Source organism: Lissotriton vulgaris, chromosome 6 (assembly GCF_964263255.1).
Source record: "Lissotriton vulgaris chromosome 6, aLisVul1.2, whole genome shotgun sequence".
Taxonomy (NCBI): Eukaryota; Metazoa; Chordata; class Amphibia; order Caudata; family Salamandridae; genus Lissotriton; species Lissotriton vulgaris.
In genome coordinates, this window is record NC_141694.1 from 1,729,458,378 (window position 1) to 1,729,476,752 (window position 18,375).

General features: G+C 43.2%; 1 protein-coding gene across 2 annotated transcripts in view; it reads right to left on the minus strand.

The window, feature by feature from the left end:
• Positions 1–1,942: 1,942 nt before the first annotated feature.
• Positions 1,943–18,375, minus strand: part of CAPN8 (calpain 8) — a 204,115-nt gene continuing 187,682 nt past the window's right edge. For both annotated transcript variants that reach the window (XM_086927961.1, XM_086927960.1), the window contains 4 exons: positions 14,468–14,546; positions 7,527–7,643; positions 4,815–4,873; positions 1,943–2,554 (listed from right to left, as the gene is read on the minus strand). In XM_086927961.1, coding sequence (XP_086784087.1) covers positions 2,531–2,554; positions 4,815–4,873; positions 7,527–7,643; positions 14,468–14,546 — 279 coding nt within the window. In that variant the 3' untranslated portion in view covers positions 1,943–2,530. The remainder of the gene's footprint in view (positions 2,555–4,814; positions 4,874–7,526; positions 7,644–14,467; positions 14,547–18,375) is intronic.

Consider the following 18,375-nt stretch of genomic DNA (forward strand, 5'->3'; position numbering starts at 1 on the left):
ACCAAACAAGGTCTCCCAAATGGTCTCAAAGTGTGCCCCCGCGTCTTTCAGACATAACTGGGGGGCGCTTGGTCCATGGGGCACTTGGCCTGTGATTCCACATTAGGGGGACACCTTGACAGAGGCCCCCGCTTTACTGAGTTAGGAACATGCTTTTACCGTATTACTATAAATAGGTGCCCAAGTGCACCAGCGCCTTACTTTTGAAATGCTCTCATGTTAGTCAGACCGTGGGATTACCGCGTTTCCTGTATCAGGCACACCGCTGCTTCTACGCTGTGCGTGATGTACAGGAAAGACCATACAAGGTTTGCTAGGAGCACAGGTCCACAGTGCTCCATGGTTTTATAATGATACCTGTGGTTTTGTCCCTATATGCCATTATAGTACTAGCACTCATGTGATGATGCATATGCATATTTGTAATTGACAACATTTCATGCCCTTATGTTCTAACATATGTCATTTTTACCTTGCATTGTCAGGATAATGAGTAAGAGCTCTGGATTGGCATAGTATGTGCAGTATTTATGAACTTTGTTGTGTTGGTCTATGATTTATGCACAGTATACAAGGTATATTTTTATAACCCTGCGTGGAATCTCCTTTGTTGTGTATTTATTGTATTAATGGTGTGAGTGTGTTGCTGTTGAAATTTGTCCCCCTGTCCCTTGTTAAATACATGTACAGTTATGCACGCCCCTTTTCTTCCTTACCTGGACCAGCCCTTGTTTCCCCCTGCGCTTTCCCTGCCTTGGTGCATGCCAACCTTCCACTGTCAGTTGGTGACAGTTGAGGTGTTGGAAAAGCACTGACTGAACAGCTGTTGTTGCTGATAGAAGCTGTCGGTTTTAGAGAATAAAGTCTTTGAAAATCTCTTCAAACCACTGTTTCTCTTTTTAATGGTTGTGCAAACGATTAACACATTGCCTAAGGGGATAAACCTGTGCCAAGCTACCAGGGGTCGGGGTGGTGGTGGGAGGTGAGCAAAGGTTATCTTTGGTGTGTAACTTACTTGCCCTGACTAGAGTGGTGGGTTCAGCCAACCAGAAAACCCATTTCTAGCAAAGGTCTTAGAACATGGTTATTTGACAAAATACTATATTTTAGGTACCCCTCATATCCGTACTTCTTTCCCTTTCCACTGGCCCTTAAGTCCCCCTCATGCACTCCTATTCATATAATGATTAACTTGGTATGCCAGCATAAATGTTGAAAAATCTGAAGGTCCCCACTCCCCCCCAGTCTTATTCCCCCGGCCTTGAATCCACCCAGGCATCTTTAATCCACTTCCAAGCACCCTCTGCCCCTTTATCTCACTCTTGTGAGACCCTGCTTTCTCCCTTTGTGATGGTTCTCTCGTCACTCTCTTCCTTCTTGTTTCCCCTTTGTGTTTTTCTCTCTCTTGCTCTCAGTCAATGTCTGAAGAGGTAAAATAAGTGTTGGCCTCACACATGAGTGTCAGTGGCCGCCACTGGTAACCACCGTCTCAAAGTAAGCACCATCTGACAAGAACACTCACTCATTCACTCCCTCTGATTCAAGCATGACATTCTCTGATGACTCAATCTCTTCTGCTCCCATCTCCACCGCTTCATCTTGCCCAGCATCCATACATTGTTTTTGTACATAGCTACCTTACCTATGTATTGTAATTTGGAAGCATTTATTTATCTGCTCTTAACCCTTTTCTCAGAACCACCTCTACACCTCCTTAATCTACCCACCAATCTATGTCTTTTTTTTGGCACTTGTTACATGTACATGGTTTCTAGAAGAAATGGAATAAAATCAAGGAAGCGCAAATACAATTGTGTTATGGTATGTTGATTTGTAGAGCGCATCGAATCACCTTTGAGGTTATCAAGGCGCTGGGTGGGGCAGGAATAAGGAGGGAGGGGGAAATAGTGGCAGAAAGAAAGTCAGAACCAAGAAGCTCGAAAATGTTGATAGTTATAATTTTATTTTATACATCTCTGGCAGTCAATCCATAGTGCATGGCCTTAATAAACACACAATTATTTCAACCAGGACTAAGCGTTTCATCGCTGGCCTCAGTTCAAGAAAAAGCAGGTAACACCTTAGTTAAACACTTGAAACACAATTTAATGGTTAACTCGACTTTTTCAGCAGGCACAGACACACATGTGCCAATCATCAAGCGTCAAGGTTTGTAAACAACTCATAATTTGTGAACAATATAGATATGTAATGAAACACAGAAAACAAGAATGATTTCCCTATTTGACTGTGTAAAATATTGTGGGTGCCATTTTTTAGAGGCCAGTCTTTTCACTTTGGATAAATTAGATATGTGTTTATTAAATGATTCTCAAAAACATAGTTATCAAAATCCCTGATATTTTATAACCACAAATGCTGCACGATTTATTTAACACAAAGCACTTTGCATGTCGAGGTAGGCATGTACCTTTTAAATGATCAAGCACCATATTTTACAAATCCGATTGAACAAATGTTAATGAAAAATATACATATTTATTGATGTTAAATTCTGAACTTCTCGTGTTCAAACCAACGTACAGCACAGCCACTAGAATGCAAAAGAAAACAAAAGTAATAAGACTTTTTTGTTTTAAAGGAGCAACCGATAAAATGGTCGACATGTACTTCTGAAGCTGTTTTTCACAAGTTCATATCCTTAAAGAGCATTACGGCAAGAGAGATGCATGATGAACTTAAGATCTTTTGGTCAAAGCTGACTTGAAGACATTTTAGCAGTAGCCTCAATAGTGTTACAATTTGTACGTTTTAATACAAAGATATATGCTTCTTATTTTTTTCAAATCATTAATAAAGTTCACTTACTTTCATTTGATAAGTTGTAAATATTACAATTTAAAAAAGTACGGGACATATTATCAAGAAACTGTGTTAAAATTATCGCCGCTTTAGCGGCAGGAAACTGCCACTAAAGCGGCGATAATGGGCTTGAATGTATGCCCTTGTGAATTCCCAAAGAAGCCCATGTTCTGGTGTAAACATGGGCCTCTATGAGGATTTTCAAGGGCATACATTCAAGCCCATTATCGCCGATTTAGCAGCAGTTTCCTGCCGCTAAAGCAGCGATAATTTTAACGCCCTTCTTGATACTATACCCCTACATTTCTACTGTATACGTTTTTGGTAATACAAGAGATGTCTCTGTGACTGGTGTTGAGTTGACCAGAAAGGACCCATTAAAGCAAATAAATGAGGTGATTAAAAAACCGGCATTTGTATGAAATGGTGCCATTATGAAATTGCAGCTCTGATGAACACGTTCCAGTGCTGTGAGGCTGTCACACCATGAACCACAGATCAGGGCACTGATGTGGCGACCACCATTAGTAGAGAGTGAGCATACAGGGGGTGACTAAGAATTGAGAGGAGAAGAGAAGGAAAGGAGGAGCTGTGAAAAGAGTAATTATAGAATAATAGAGTCAAGAAGTAGGCAAGTAAGGGCGTACATGTCTGGGATTGACAAGAGACACCAGGGAGGAAGGTGGGGAACAAGAACTCAATCTGCACTTCACTGAAGAAACCCAACAAGGCCGAAACCAGAACCACTCAAATGCATCGCGGCCTAGCAGTTTGAGCTGGGCGGTTCCTATGCAAGCTTGACTGAGATTGGTTTGCATCTGACTGGTCCTCTTCGTAATGACACAAATTACATTTTTAGAAAGATGGTATGGAACGCAATCTCAGTAGTTCACATGGATTAGATTAAATCAACCCCCTCCATCCATCACATTTTGGCTGCCAAAGGGATATTGGAGATGTTTCTATGATATTTTTATGACTATACTATTTCCCTCTGATGTTGGACACTTCAAGTTAAAGTACCAAACAAAGACACTGTGAAGGACATTTATTTATCTTAATAGGGCTTTTTTAATGGAAAAAAGTACTTCTTCATGCCTAGCTGGCGGGTGAAAACATAGCCTAAGGAATATAATTGGATCATTATCCTAGCATAGGGTGGGGGCTGCAAGAAGCCTCAAAGCTACTTACTACTGGGCTATCCTGGAAGGTACCATGGGAAGCAGATGACAGGGAGCCTCTTACTACCAGTGCTGGTAAACAACACCCGTGAACAGGTACACTAGTCTTTTTCCCAAGCAAAATGTTACAATCTATGATGTAGCCTTGTAGGTTACGGAAGGAGTAGGTTTATTGGGTTTAGATCAGGTTACAGGTAAATCATGTAAAGCCCCACCAGGAGCAGCATCCTGCTGCTCAGCCCATCTCAATCCAGCCTTCTACTCATCCAAGTGCAAACACTCTAAACATTCCAACCATCCAATGACCCACTCACTGGCTGAGCAGGAGGGAACATCAAGACTGTGGGAAGAATGCATAAGATAGTGAAAGACCACAACACAAAACAGGCCTAAATCATAGCTTTCTGAAGCGGTGCCCATCCTCAGCCATATTCTGGCTCCTGTCTTGGGAGGAGGCCATATTTTTATTTTTCGTTTTAGACATTTAACCTGCACAAGTCACCATCCTTTCTATGGGAGTGTGATCACTGGACAAGGGTTGTGTCCCCTATCCAACACGGTCCCGATTGTCTTGTGAATATTTTTCACAAGCCTCCTAAGCACAATTGCCAGAGGATGTCATGCAGCCCCAGCGCTGTGCACATAGCATTGTAGAACACAATAATATTTATGTTTGCCACCACTAGGGATCATTCAGGATGGAAATTGGTGTGTGGTTCTAGAACCTTAAGTCAACCTTGTGTTCAGTCACTGTGTGTCAAAACATATATAATAGTGAGTTATTTGTTAACACTAACACATAAAGTTTACCTCTGGCAGAGTGAGGTTAATGACTCCACTCTTGTTCTTGTCCATCATCTGAAACATTTCTGAAATAAAGGAAAAAGACAGAGTGAAACAATGTGACTTCACACCTGCACACACATTCCATCTTTTCATAGGTGACTAGCCTGTGCAGCTCTTTGTAACTTACATTAGGGCAGCGGACATGTGTAAATGCTGGCCAAAAAGACCCAGTTGACCACTCAATAAGTTTGTATCACAGTTCAGCATGCGTTTTATGGTTACATTGCAAAGTGTTGTAATCATTCATCTATTTGATGGAATTGTGTGTCATAGCCACTAATAATGGTGTGAAAACCCTTTACTTCAAAACAAACACGGAGACAGTACAACAGAACAGAGCCCAGCCAAGTGTGCAGGGATGGAGATGATGAAGGGTTGTGACCCAAGGAAAGTGGTGGGCATCAATGCCCTAACCAGGGTATGAGTGATGATTTCAGTGTAAAGGGTGGGGATTGTTTCATTTTAAATAACCATTGGTAAAGACAATAGCTATATGTGTTTGTTAAGGGGAGTGTCTAATGATGGGCAAATGTGTATGTTTTGCCCATAATTGTCCTAGAATGATAATTCTATATTGAAGCACCATCTTAGGTAACTGCAATATGGAATCAAGGAGTATGGACTGTTTGTGGAAAGAATTGATAACGAAAAGTCTTTCAGACTGCTAAAGCTGTTTGTAGCCAGACATAAAAACCTGAGTGGCAGCGGAGTGATGGCCAAGCAGCTAACACTCCCCTTAAACTTTATCTAAATCTACAGATACGCGATACTCTTTTTCTACTTGTAGAGAAGGCGCAAAGATGCCAGTAGAAGAGGTCACCTCTCCTTTGGAAAAATCATCTGGTGTGGCTACTGCTTCTATGAGTTTGTGGTCTAGTGACTTGTTTTCTCCACCAGTGTGGAATAGAACACTTATATTCCTTATCTGTTCCTTTTAAGTGTGCACTGGAAGTGCTAAGGCAAACTTAACATTAAAATATAAGACAAGCCTTAACTTTCAACAAAATTCAACGTGTACTTTTAATACCCTTAGAGGGCCAGTAGAAGCTCGCAGAGCAACAATCTAGTGTTTTTTTTTCCATTCATGCTCCTGCTGTGAACAAAGGCCTCTCAGAGCCCAAGAGGATTTATATCCACTCGGGCGCAAAGAGCACTTTGTTTTAGTTGTTAGAACATTCTGCCCTCTAGTGGCAGAATGTTCTAATAGTCTTATAGCCCTCCGTAGTTGGGCTATACTGGCTATTAAAGTCCCGCTCCCTTGTTGAAGGCCCTAGCCTTCGGCTGGGGCATTTAACCCCTTTAATGGGCTATAAGGCTGTATAATAGGACATTGGAAAGTTGGGAGCTCCGTTGAAGACACTGGAGTTGCTCTAGGCTTCTAATGGCTGGTAAAAGCCTGGAGCTCCAGCATTCTAATGTTTGTCGCTGTGAACAAAGGCCTCATGGAGCCCAAGGGGATTTAAATCCCTCATTGAGCCCGAGGGGATTTAAATCTCCTTGGGCTCCATGAGGCCTTTGTTTTATTTGTTAGAAAATTGTGCCCTCTAGTGGCAGAATGTGCTAAAAGCCTTAAAGCCCTCCATAGCTGGGCTATACTGGCCAATAAAGACCCTCTCCCTGGTTAAAGACCTTCACCTTCCGCTCAGGCCTTTAACACTATAGCGGACCTTAAATTGCCAGTATAGCCCGCTAGAGAGGGCTGTAAGGTAATATGGAAGACTTTCATGGAGTTTATTTATGAAAATGCCTCAGTCGTGTAGTGTGACATGTAATTCCAGCTTTTATGCTTATGGATGTGTTGGGATCCCTTTCGCTCTTGTATGAACCCTAAACCTTTTGCTTCTTTTGCACCTCATTTCTGACCTCCACTAAAGCCTGAAGTCTGTAGTTAGGTACATCTCTTTGCACAGACAAATCCTTCTCTGTAGCAAGGATCACACTGAGAAATGTAGTGAGGCCTTGAGCTATAAAGGCATACTGATAGTTGCACAAAGAAATATTTCTTAGTAAAGTTCCGCTGAATAGAAGGGGAGAACACGTTTTTTTGCTGGTGGAGCTTGTGATATTCCCCATTTTCACAGTTTTTCAAAAGCTGCAAAATATCATATTTCACCTTCACCGGATTGCAGTATTTTGCATTGAAAATTTCACTTCTGGAAATCTTTTTAATGACACACTGCGAATGTTTGCAGAAGTGTTTCTGCAAGGGCACCTTTTGCAGAGTTTATTTATACACAAAGACATTAACCTTGAACAGAACATTAATAGCTTTATGCGAGGTATATCTCATGCATAACCATGTTTTGCTTTAAATAAAAACATTTTTTAAATGAGTCACATCTGTTGTCACAGAGTCTCAGATTTCATTTGTAAGTGCAAAGCAAAACACTTTACACCCTTTGCAAATTTGTGAATTTTTCACAGTACACTGCAACTTCACAAATTGCTAAACAGATGACTCTTGTACATGGCTGTTTTGCCAGCTTAGCCATAGTATATATAAAATGTTGTGGGTCTTGTAGAAGGAGGATTAATTATAGGGTGTTTAATAAGACATCTATGAGATCTGAAATATCACACTTTAGTAACTGTGTTTGTTTTCTCTCCATTTATATTGACTGGGAAATACCCCTGAGTGCCTTTACCTTGAAAGTGAAAAAGTGAAGAGGGACTTACTGAACAAGGTCTCCAGGCGAAGCATGCAGGCGACGAATCCATCAAAGTCGATGAGCAGGTCGTCGGTGGCGTAGCGGTGAGTGATGATCTGCTGCACTGTGTTGTTGAGTGCAAATCCTATGCAGGAAGGAGAAAACAGCTTAGCAGGAACAATAGATAATGTTGAGGCAGGTTTAGAAATGACAGCATAGTGCAAGGGGACCTCATTGCATTGAGGAAGACCTCGCATGGCGATGGCGACATGCGCTCTCGCATAAGGGACCAGGATTCTCACTGCCCTTTGCAGCTTCTAGTTGTTTTGTGGCAAGATTCTCCCAATTAAAAAAGAGAAATGTTGGCAAGTAAGCCAATATATTCCTTCTTTTCTTTCTTTCTTTTTTCCTTCTTTCTTTCCTTCTTCCTTCCTTTCTTTCTTTCTGTCTTTTTTCTTCCTTCCTCCCCTTCTTCCTTCCTTTCCTCCTTTATTTCAACAAGTGCTTATTTTATTGTCTGCTGTATTTTATGTAGCACTAACATCCCTCCTTATAGCCATCTCGGACCACTTTGTTACAGATATATTCTTATACAACGTAGGCTAGTGATCTAAACTTATACACTCAGTTAATATGTTTTCTATGAGTTGTCTTGAATCTATTATGTCGTCTGTGGCTGTTGATGTGATGACAGGTGTTTTGGAGGATAATTACGCAGAGAAAGCATTATTTAGAAAATGGCGGCACAACAAATGTAACCATTTGAAATCCTTGCCACCGCCACATCACTGCCCACCTGAGAGACCTGCACTGGCTCCTGGTCAACAAGAGGATCACCCTCAAGCTCCTCACCCACGTTTACAAAGCACTCCACAACGCTGGACCAGCATACCTCAAAAAACGACTCTCCTTCTACGCCCGTAACGCCAGCTTCGCTCCGCCGACCATGCCCTCGCCACTGTCCCATGCATCCACCGAACAACCACCGGCGGCAGATCAGTCTCCCACCTTGCCGCCAAGATATGGAACACCCTCCCCATCCACCTGCGACAAACGCAGGACCTGCTGACCTTCAGAAGACTTCTCAAGATGGATGTACGAGCAGTGGCCGCTCTCCCCCGCCCCTTCCCCCCTTTAACACCTTGAGACCCTTAAGGGGGAGTAGTGCGCTCTACAAATCCACTGATTGACTGATTGATTGATTGATTGAACACAATAAATACTTAGTATTTTTCCCAGTAACCTGGTTGTGTTTCTGTCATAGAATTTCAGATTTGGATGCAATATTTATTAGATTGCTGAGCCTTTCTAAACCCATCCAGACATTTCTCAACCTCATCGACAAACTCAACGTGGTACCATTTCACCCAATCAACACATGCCAAAGACCGCATCCGCAACCTTGTCTTCTAAACATCATCAACCATCCAAGGCCAATCCATTGCAAATCTCTCATACCCTTGGACTGTACCAACCATTTAATCTTGCCTATTCCCCTGCTCAACATCCAAACAGCTCATTGAGGGCAAATCAAAAGAGAGCAGACCTTAATTCCTTCAAAGATTACTCCTCTGACAACCAACCTAAAGCTTAAATTTGTCTCTTGCCCTGTGATTTACATGTCGGACAACCTTCTACCAACCACAAAGCTTTTGTGGATAACACGCTGAACACACACACTCCAACTAAAACACTCAAGTGCAAATGAAAACTAACTTTTGGCACGATTTTACTATAAAGGCGTTGCCAACAACAAACACTCTACCCACTGCTAGGAAAGACAATGAATTCTCAAGAGACTTCCGATGACCTTACGCTACTAACGTCACTCCTAACAACACATAAACAACTCATCACATCAGTGAAAGCGACGTACTATATCAACACCATCAATGAAGCTGTCAACAGAAGCATAACACTCAAGACAATCAAGCACTGCATCAACCCATTCTCTGACACTTCTAGGTCACACTACACAGACGAGTGCAATCAAAAGAAAAGACCGATTATGGGAAATGAGCACTGGCTCCCGACCAGAAAAGCCTGTCAAGGAACACTTTCAAAACCACCTTTAACATTGAGCAGTGCCACATACTCATAGCAAGACACTGAAAGAGCAGATAATGAATTATACTCTGTATCAGGTTTCATAGTGGTTTGAGAATAAACATCATGTATTTGTATTGATGATACTCAGTTATTGTGATATTTATTAATTTATCACTCTACTTTTGTGCTTACTCTTTGGGATATTCTACTAACGAAGTGGCGGACTGTCACAAATAGTTTGAAAATCTAAGTTTTCATAAACACCTTGAAAGCAACTACAACTCTTTGGAATTCAAAATGTAAGAAAAAGGTGATCCGAGAAACACTGATTTATTGTTGAGGAACTATTAAAGATTCGCGTATTGGAATTTATGGTAATTGTTGTGCAATTTATCCCAAATTAGTGTCCTACCATTTCACAGACCTATTCATGAGCATGTTCTATGAGATGTAAGGTATAATTTAATATTAAAGCCTACAGTAATAGTCATTAAAAGTCTACAAACAGCACGTATTACAAAAACCAGAAAGCATTTGCCTCTCCTATATAGGTTATTTTGGGCGGGGTGGTATGAGCTCCTGTGCTTAGACTGTAATTTTGGGCATGGGGATTTCTTTACTAGCAGCTGTCCTTCACAGTGCAAAAAGAAACAGGCGAATATAGAAAAAACACAGATAAAAATACAAATGTGTACATTCAAATACACGGTTATTGGATAATATTTGTTACTCTACTGCAGTGGTTCTTAACCCTGTAGTCCCAGGACCCATGGGGGTCTTCAAAGCCAAGGGGTCTGTGACTATTTAGAAAATTCAATAATGTTAACAGATTAATAAAGTGTATATAAGTAAAGAAGCAAAATGTACAGTTGAACATTTTCAAACTTCCTAAAAATGTGAAGGTATTTGAAATTGGAGGCTAAAAATTAAGTCAGTGCCCACAGATTCATTTGTGGGAGCAGGGCAAGTGCATCAAACAGTATATATTATGGACGATGAATGGCCTCGACAGAATTAAGAAAAGCTCCAACCTTCCTATTAAAATTGTGATTTTTATATTTGCTTATGAATAAAATAAAATATTTATACATATATATATTTGTATGGTGAATGTGTCTTGCTGTATCTTTAGTGTATTGTTTTGCCGTTCAAATTTTTGAAAACTCTTTGGCCGGGGTACCTGGCTTCCAGTAATGAGTCAGTGGGGATTCCAATAACGATTCAGTGGGTGTCCCAGGTTTCAGTAATGATTAAGTGGGGGTCCAGAGATGTCAGAAGGTTAAGAACCACTGCTCTATTGGAAAGAGTGCCAGAGACCTGATGGTGGATAGCACCCTAGCTGTATCTGTTGTAACATTTGTAATAATGAACAGTAACAGAAATGCTCATGGATGCTGTTGGAAGACCTCTTGGACCTAGCACCACCGCACACACCCAAAATGTGTAACAACATTTATTGAGATTTGAGCTCTTCATTTCGTCCGCGCCTGGACCGCGCCCAGCGCCAGACCCCCTGGTCCTCGCAAAACTCACTCCACCCTCATTACGTATGACGCCGCTACCCTCTCGGCCCTTAACCCCGGATGCACAAAACAATGCTACATAGCTGCCCCGGGACGATCCCATGGCCCCTTCGCCTGTCGCTCCTGCAAATTTACCAGCGATAAGACCCATACCACATCCACTAACCCCAAACACAACTCCGACTCCAACCACCTGAAGTGCATCCTGCTGAACACCCGCTCAGTCCACAGACACGCCACTGAACTCTGGGACCTACTCGACATCACATCACCGGACATCGCCCTCCTTACTGAAACATGGATGAACGCATCATCAACACCCGACATCGCCATTGCCATCCCTGACAATTACAAGATCATCCGGAAAGACCGCACCGTCCAAACAGGAGGAGGCATCGCCATCGTCCATAAGAACACCATCAGAATCACGACCAGATTCGACGATAACCTTGCAACCGCCGAACACCTCCACTTCCAGATCCACACCGACCCCAGAACCACACTTAGAGGCACCCTTATCTACAGACCACCAGGAACCCGTAAACAATTCAACGAAGACATCACTGACTTCATCAGTCCACATGCCCTCACCTCCGAGAACTACATTCTACTAGGTGACCTCAACTTCCACCTGGAAAAGAAAAACGACAACAACACCACCACCCTTCTGGACAACCTGGCCAATCTCGACCTCAAACAACTTGTTGACACCCCCACCCATGTAGCCGGACACACGCTTGACCCAATCTTCACCTCCAGCAAACACATCTCCTTCGATCACACCACAGCTCTCCATTGGATGGACCACTGTTTTGTTCACTTCAGCTACAAAACAACCTCGACCCACAACCCCCCACAACCTATCCCTCGGAGAAAATGGAACAAAATCACCACCGACCAACTCCTCACATCGCTCAACCAAAACACACCCGCCCTCTCATCGGACCCAAACCAAGCTGCCATCAAATTCAAACAATGGATCACTCATAGCGCTGACGAATTAGCACCCTTGAAAAACCACCACACCAAACAAGACAACAAAAAGGCCCCCTGGTTCAACGATGACCTCAAGATTTCCAAGAAGCTATGCCGTACTCTCGAGAAAACATGGAGAAAAAACCTAACCACCGACAACATGACCACCCTCAAGTCAGCCACCCGCAAACACCACCAGCTGATTCGATCCACCAAGAAATCAGCATTCAAGGATCGACTCGACAACAACGCCCATAACAGCAAGGAACTCTTCAACATCGTCAAGGAATTCACCAACCCCACCGCAGCCTCAAACGACATCACTCCCTCCCAAGACCTCTGCGACTCGTTATCATCCTTCTTCTACAACAAAATTGCCAACATACATAACAGCTTCGAAAACAACTCCAACGAACAATCCTCTCCACTACCCCCAGAACATAAACAGCCCTCCAACCACCTCAACGCCTGGAACCCAATCACCACTGAAGACACCATCCGCCTAATGAATTCCATCCACTCTGGCTCACCAACCGACCCATGTCCCCACCACATCTACAACAAAGCAGACTCCATCATCGCACCCCATCTCCGTGACATCATCAACTGCTCCTTCAACTCTGCTACCTTCCCCGAAAGTTGGAAACATGCCGAAGTCAGCGCCCTCCTGAAGAAACCCACAGCAGACCCCTCCGAACTTAAAAACTACCGCCCCATATCCCTCCTCCCATTCCCAGCCAATGTCATTGAGAAAGCCGTCAATAGCCAACTCGCCACCTTCCTGGAATCCAACAACTCCCTCGATCCATCACAATCCGGCTTTCGAGCTAAATACAGCACCGAAACCGCCCTCATCGCAGCAACAGACGACATCCGAACACTACTGGACAACGGAGAAACAGTGGCCCTCATTCTACTCGACCTCTCCGCCGCCTTCGACAATGTCTGTCACAGCACCCTCATACAACGCCTCAGCAACATTGGCATAAAAGGCAAAGCCTTGGACTGGATCATCTCGTTCCTCGCCGGAAGAACCCAGAGAGTACGCCTCCCCCCATTCAAATCAGAGGCTACCGAAGTCATCTGCGGTGTACCACAAGGATCTTCACTTAGTCCCACCCTCTTCAACGTCTACATGAGTCCACTCGCCCCCATCGCGCGCCAACACAACCTCAACATCATCTCCTATGCTGACGACACCCAGCTGATCCTTTCAATCATCAAAGACCCCAACACAGTCAAAACCAATCTTCACGAAGGCATGAAAGAAGTAGCCATTTGGATGAAAAACAGCCGCCTAAAACTTAACTCAGACAAAACGGAAGTGCTCATCCTAGGATCATCCCCCTCTGCCTGGGACGACTCATGGTGGCCTTCGGACCTAGGCTCCGCACCCGTACCCACAGACCACGCACGCAACCTAGGCTTCATCCTAGACTCCTCCCTCTCGATGACCAGACAAGTCAACGGCGTCTCATCCTCCTGCTTCAACGTACTTCGTATGCTCAAATAAATCTTCCACTGGATCCCCACTGAGACAAGAAAGACTGTCACCCACGCACTGGTTACGAGTCATCTAGACTACGGAAACACCCTCTACGCCGGAATTACAGCCAAACTACAGAAAAAACTCCAACGCATCCAATCAGCGAGACTCATTCTGGACATCCCTCGGCAAGATCACATTACCGGCCACCTGAAAGACCTCCACTGGCTTCCCGTCAACAAGAGAATAACATTCCGTCTCCTCACCCACGCACACAAGGCCCTCTACAAACTAGGACCCGAATGCCTCAACACTCGACTATCCTTCTATACACCCTACCGCCAACTAAGATCCTCCAATCAAGGCCTCGCCGCAGTCCCGCGTATCCAAAGGTCCACCATGGGAGGTAGATCCTTCTCCTACTTAGCGGCCAAGTCCTGGAACTCACTCCCCACTCACCTCCGCCTCACACAGAACCACATCTCCTTCAGAAAAGAACTTAAAACCTGGCTATTCGATAAATAATGAACCCCCTCCCCAAGCGCCTTGAGACCCTCTGAGTGAGTAGCGCGCTATACAAATTCTTGAACTTGAACTTGAACTTGAACTTATGTGCACAACTGCAGAGACGTCTTGAATTGAAGTGCAGTGCATAGCTTCATGGCGGAACATATGAGCAGGTTTGCAGGTAAGGCGGCTACAGAAAGAAGAGGTGGAGTGTAGATGTGAGAAAGCATCTGACAATTGGCTTGTGAGACATATATACATTTAAAGACAAGATATTTTCAGAATTGTATCAAAATATCAGGGCCTTTGAGTCTAGTTAGAAAGAACTTGATTCTCATTAGGGCATGAACAACATGTTTTCTGGTTTGTGGTGCGATGCAAGGGTCGGGTAACCTAATACTGCATCTATTTACTAGAGGGTGCACTTACCGGCATCACTGAGGGCTGTCCTCATTTCATGGGCGTTTATCTCTCCTGAACGATCAGTGTCTGCTTTCTTATATATGTGCTAATGTAGAAAAGGTAGACAAGACAATATTTATTATTTGATGGTCTATGTAGTTATGGTGCACAGCATCAAACAGGTCCCTTCACAGTCAATTCAGAGCAGTTTGACAAAATATAATAGGTAGCAGGGGAGGCAGATATGGTTATATGCGTGACTCCACCTCAGCTCTCCCTCAAGCCAATGAAATTAAAACTTATGACCATCCTCAATATTCCTGCAGTGGAAGACTCGAAAGAAGGTCACAAGGTAGGAGAAGTCCAAGGTAAGAGAAATGAGAGTTGTAAAGGAAGTACATGTGGTTATTCAAAAGTTGACTTGGCCGAGAATCATCATCATTTTGAAGAATGACCATTGTAATTTGTCATCACTGATCCACGCATGTGCTTCAATAGAGGCTAACAACTCTCCAATGGTACTGCTGACATGTATTGAGGTTGGACTATAACAGTCATTGTGCATTGTAATCTTCATGGCGAAGGTTGATTTGTCTGCCCAGTACGTGGAGGGTGATGTGTCTCCACTGTATGACTGGTGTTGTTTCTCGGTGTACATGAGTGCAGCCAATTGACACTGGGATGTCAGGAAATCCCACTGTGGCATAGAGGTTTGCCTTGCTAGCAATGGCTGCTTGTGTGTCCATGGGGAAGTGCACTGGCTGGCCACTCACTCTCTGCAAAGCGCCCACCATTTAGCAGAGAATTTTGCTGATGGTTGACTGAGTAAAACCGCACACCAGTCCTACTGACCGCTGTGCGGTGCATGCTGCAAAGGATTCTTGTGCTGCTAGCGTGTTTCGGAGGGGAATGGCCGTGGATCCCTATGATGGGCTCCGGGGAGACCTTCATGGTGACAACATGCCCAGATCGAACCCGTCCATCCTCTGGATCTCAGGCTGACTCTTCTTTATGTGTCCCACTCCGTAATCCTGCCTCTCATCCTGCATCGCTGCTCCATTTGTGGCCGTTGTAGGTCAATCATGGCATTTACTGTGTTGTTTTGAATTGTGTTGTTCTCAGTTTTTGTATTGAGTTTTTTACGGATTTTCTTTCATTCCCCCCACTTTCAGGAACCTTGAACTTTTGACTGGCAGTTTTTTAAGGTGGTATTATCCCCTGGTTTCCCATGAACTCTCATACTTGTAATTTGGTTTTATTTACCACAAGCATTATTTTTGCATGTGGTAAAAGTCGCATGTGGTAAATATTACATGCAATAAATAGCGCGTGTGGACCATAGACGTGATATTTAGCATATGTGATAAATATTGCATGCAGTTTTTAACTCATGATCAGGTGAGTCAGTGAATTCAGGTGCTATTTATCCTGAAATGCAGTAATGACCACTGAGCTTAATTCACAATCAGGGCCTAACCTGGGTAACTGCAACTACTTTCAACTCTGACACTAAACTCCGCGACTTTAAAACAAGTTGCCTGTTAAAATGCAAGTGCTGGTGTGTATGCGCCTTTACTGGAAAGGATAAATAGAAAACAGGATGCTGTTAAGGGAATGTTAAGGAGCTCTAAACCTAGATTTTGCTTTATGCAGAAGTGGCAACCATGTTCCTCACAGAATGGAGCTGGATAAAAGTGACTGCAAGGAAAATATAGATTATTTTCCCTGGCTGGCGTATATTTTAACTATATTCTTGATATTCTGTAGTAAACAGTACATTTTGCACGCAGCCATTGGTTCTTGAACAAGGCAGTCCTCACAACTTGCAAAAGAACACACTGCTTGCTTGATCGGTGAAGGAGGGATCATGAGTAGGCAGTTAGCGCCCTCTGTTGGATTACTTAGGTATGTCACAACAGATGTATCTTCCACACAGGGACATATTCTGCTAAAACGACTTCGAATGCCAGGAGAGGATTTTTTTTTAAAATTTATTTATTTATGCAATTTTATATAGCGCGAGCTTTACCCGAAGGCGTCAGAGTGCTTCACAATAGGAACAGAAATGATACAAACTGAGAACATTACACGAACAAAAAATTGCAAAAGCAAACATTACGTTACATACGGTAAAGTGATAATTGTGAGCAAACAAAAATACATGAGGTAGTAAAAATTGTGAGCAACCAAAAATACATGAGGTAGTAAAAAGTGCGCAGGAGGAAAACGTGACAAGTGTGCAGGCTACAGGCTACAAGAGAAAACAAAGTATAATTTGAGGTATAATACTGCAATATATGCTAGACACTCAGGCACAAGAACAAACGTTACGTAGGCAAAGGTGGCACTTGTGCAAGTCTCAAAGGTAGAAAACATGTGAGAGGTAGCAACCGTGTGTTACAAGGGCAAAGTGGCGTGTGCAGGTTGCAAGAGGGTACCAAACACAAGTACATGGATAATACTGCAATAAAAGGCAAACACTCTAACCACAAGAACACACTGGGAAGGCACTTCCATGGTCATGGAAAGTAGAAATCTTCAGTAGTGGGAGGTCTTCCTTCAGATAGCTTCCTTCAGCTTGAAACTGCCAGCATTGCCAATGACATACCTACATCACTACTAACCATCACAGAACTACAAGTCTGACAAATCAGACTGTTTCAAGCCCCCAAAGCTATGAGAACGGCTTGGGCTGCAGGTATTTGCTGTGTTTAATGTATAATGAATGAATAAACAACTGCTGTTCTGCTCCTCTTTAAATTATACAAACAGCCCCACCATGTGGCAGCTGTCATAAGTGCCGGTGTTGGCAATTAAGTGCCGGTGCGGAGCACCGGAAAGCACAGGTTCAAATTAAGCACTGCTCCCTAATCGGAAAACAAATGAATGTTTCAAAATAATCCATTTGTTGAGCTTGAAACTGCCTGCTGTGCTGTCAATGGGTTTTTACAGCAAGGCCCGATTCGGATTTCTGAACTCATCACCATCACTCGACAGGAGTGGTTCACAGCGGCGCCAGGTGAGAGCAATGCCTGATGCGCCTAAGGTGAAGGGGGGCCCACACCTTTAGATGGGCCCCAACCCCTCAGTGCGCCCAATTTCAGTCTAAGACCACTGAACATCTGTGAGATTTATGAAGCTAAGGAGCCTTGCCATTTTGCGGTATGCCACAGGCTGAGAGAGTTTGCGTGCACTCTATACCAGTTCCGTCTGTTGCGAGTACTGGATTATGTAACTGTTGCTGGTACGGGGTCCCGAGGGAGGGGGGAAGTGGGCTAGAGGGAGCAGGAAATTTATGGGAAAGTATTAGATTGGGAAAGTATTATCTCAGGAAAGCTATTGTCTTTGGAAAATAGTATACTTTCATCTTAGGAATGTACTATATTTGGAAAGTATTATATTGGGAAACCATTATTTTAGGAAGTTATTATCTTGTAAAGTATAATCTTGGAAATGATTATCTTGGGAAGGTATTATCTCGGAAAATATAATCTTGAGAACGATTATCTTGACGAGTATTATCTTGGGAAGGTATTATCGTGAAAAGTATAATGCTTAGAAGGATTATCTTCAAAAGTATCAACTTGAGAAGATATTGTTTTAGAAAGTATAATCTTTGGAAGGATTATCTTTGAAATTTTTATTTTGGGAAGGATTATCTTGAAAAGTATTTTATTATCAGGTGAAGAAAAGGCTTTTGCTTACAGTGGAAAGTGGTATACAACTGTTACAACGAAGTTTTTACCACGCACTACCATTACAACGCAGGCATTACCACGCAAACCATTACAACGCATTGCGCTGGGGGGCGCTCTAGGATAGGGAATAAGTATAATTTTATATCCAACACCTTCCCTAGTGTCCACGGGGACTGGAGTTGGAATATAAAATTATACTTACCACTATCCAGCACCTCTAAGCGCTATGCGTTGTAA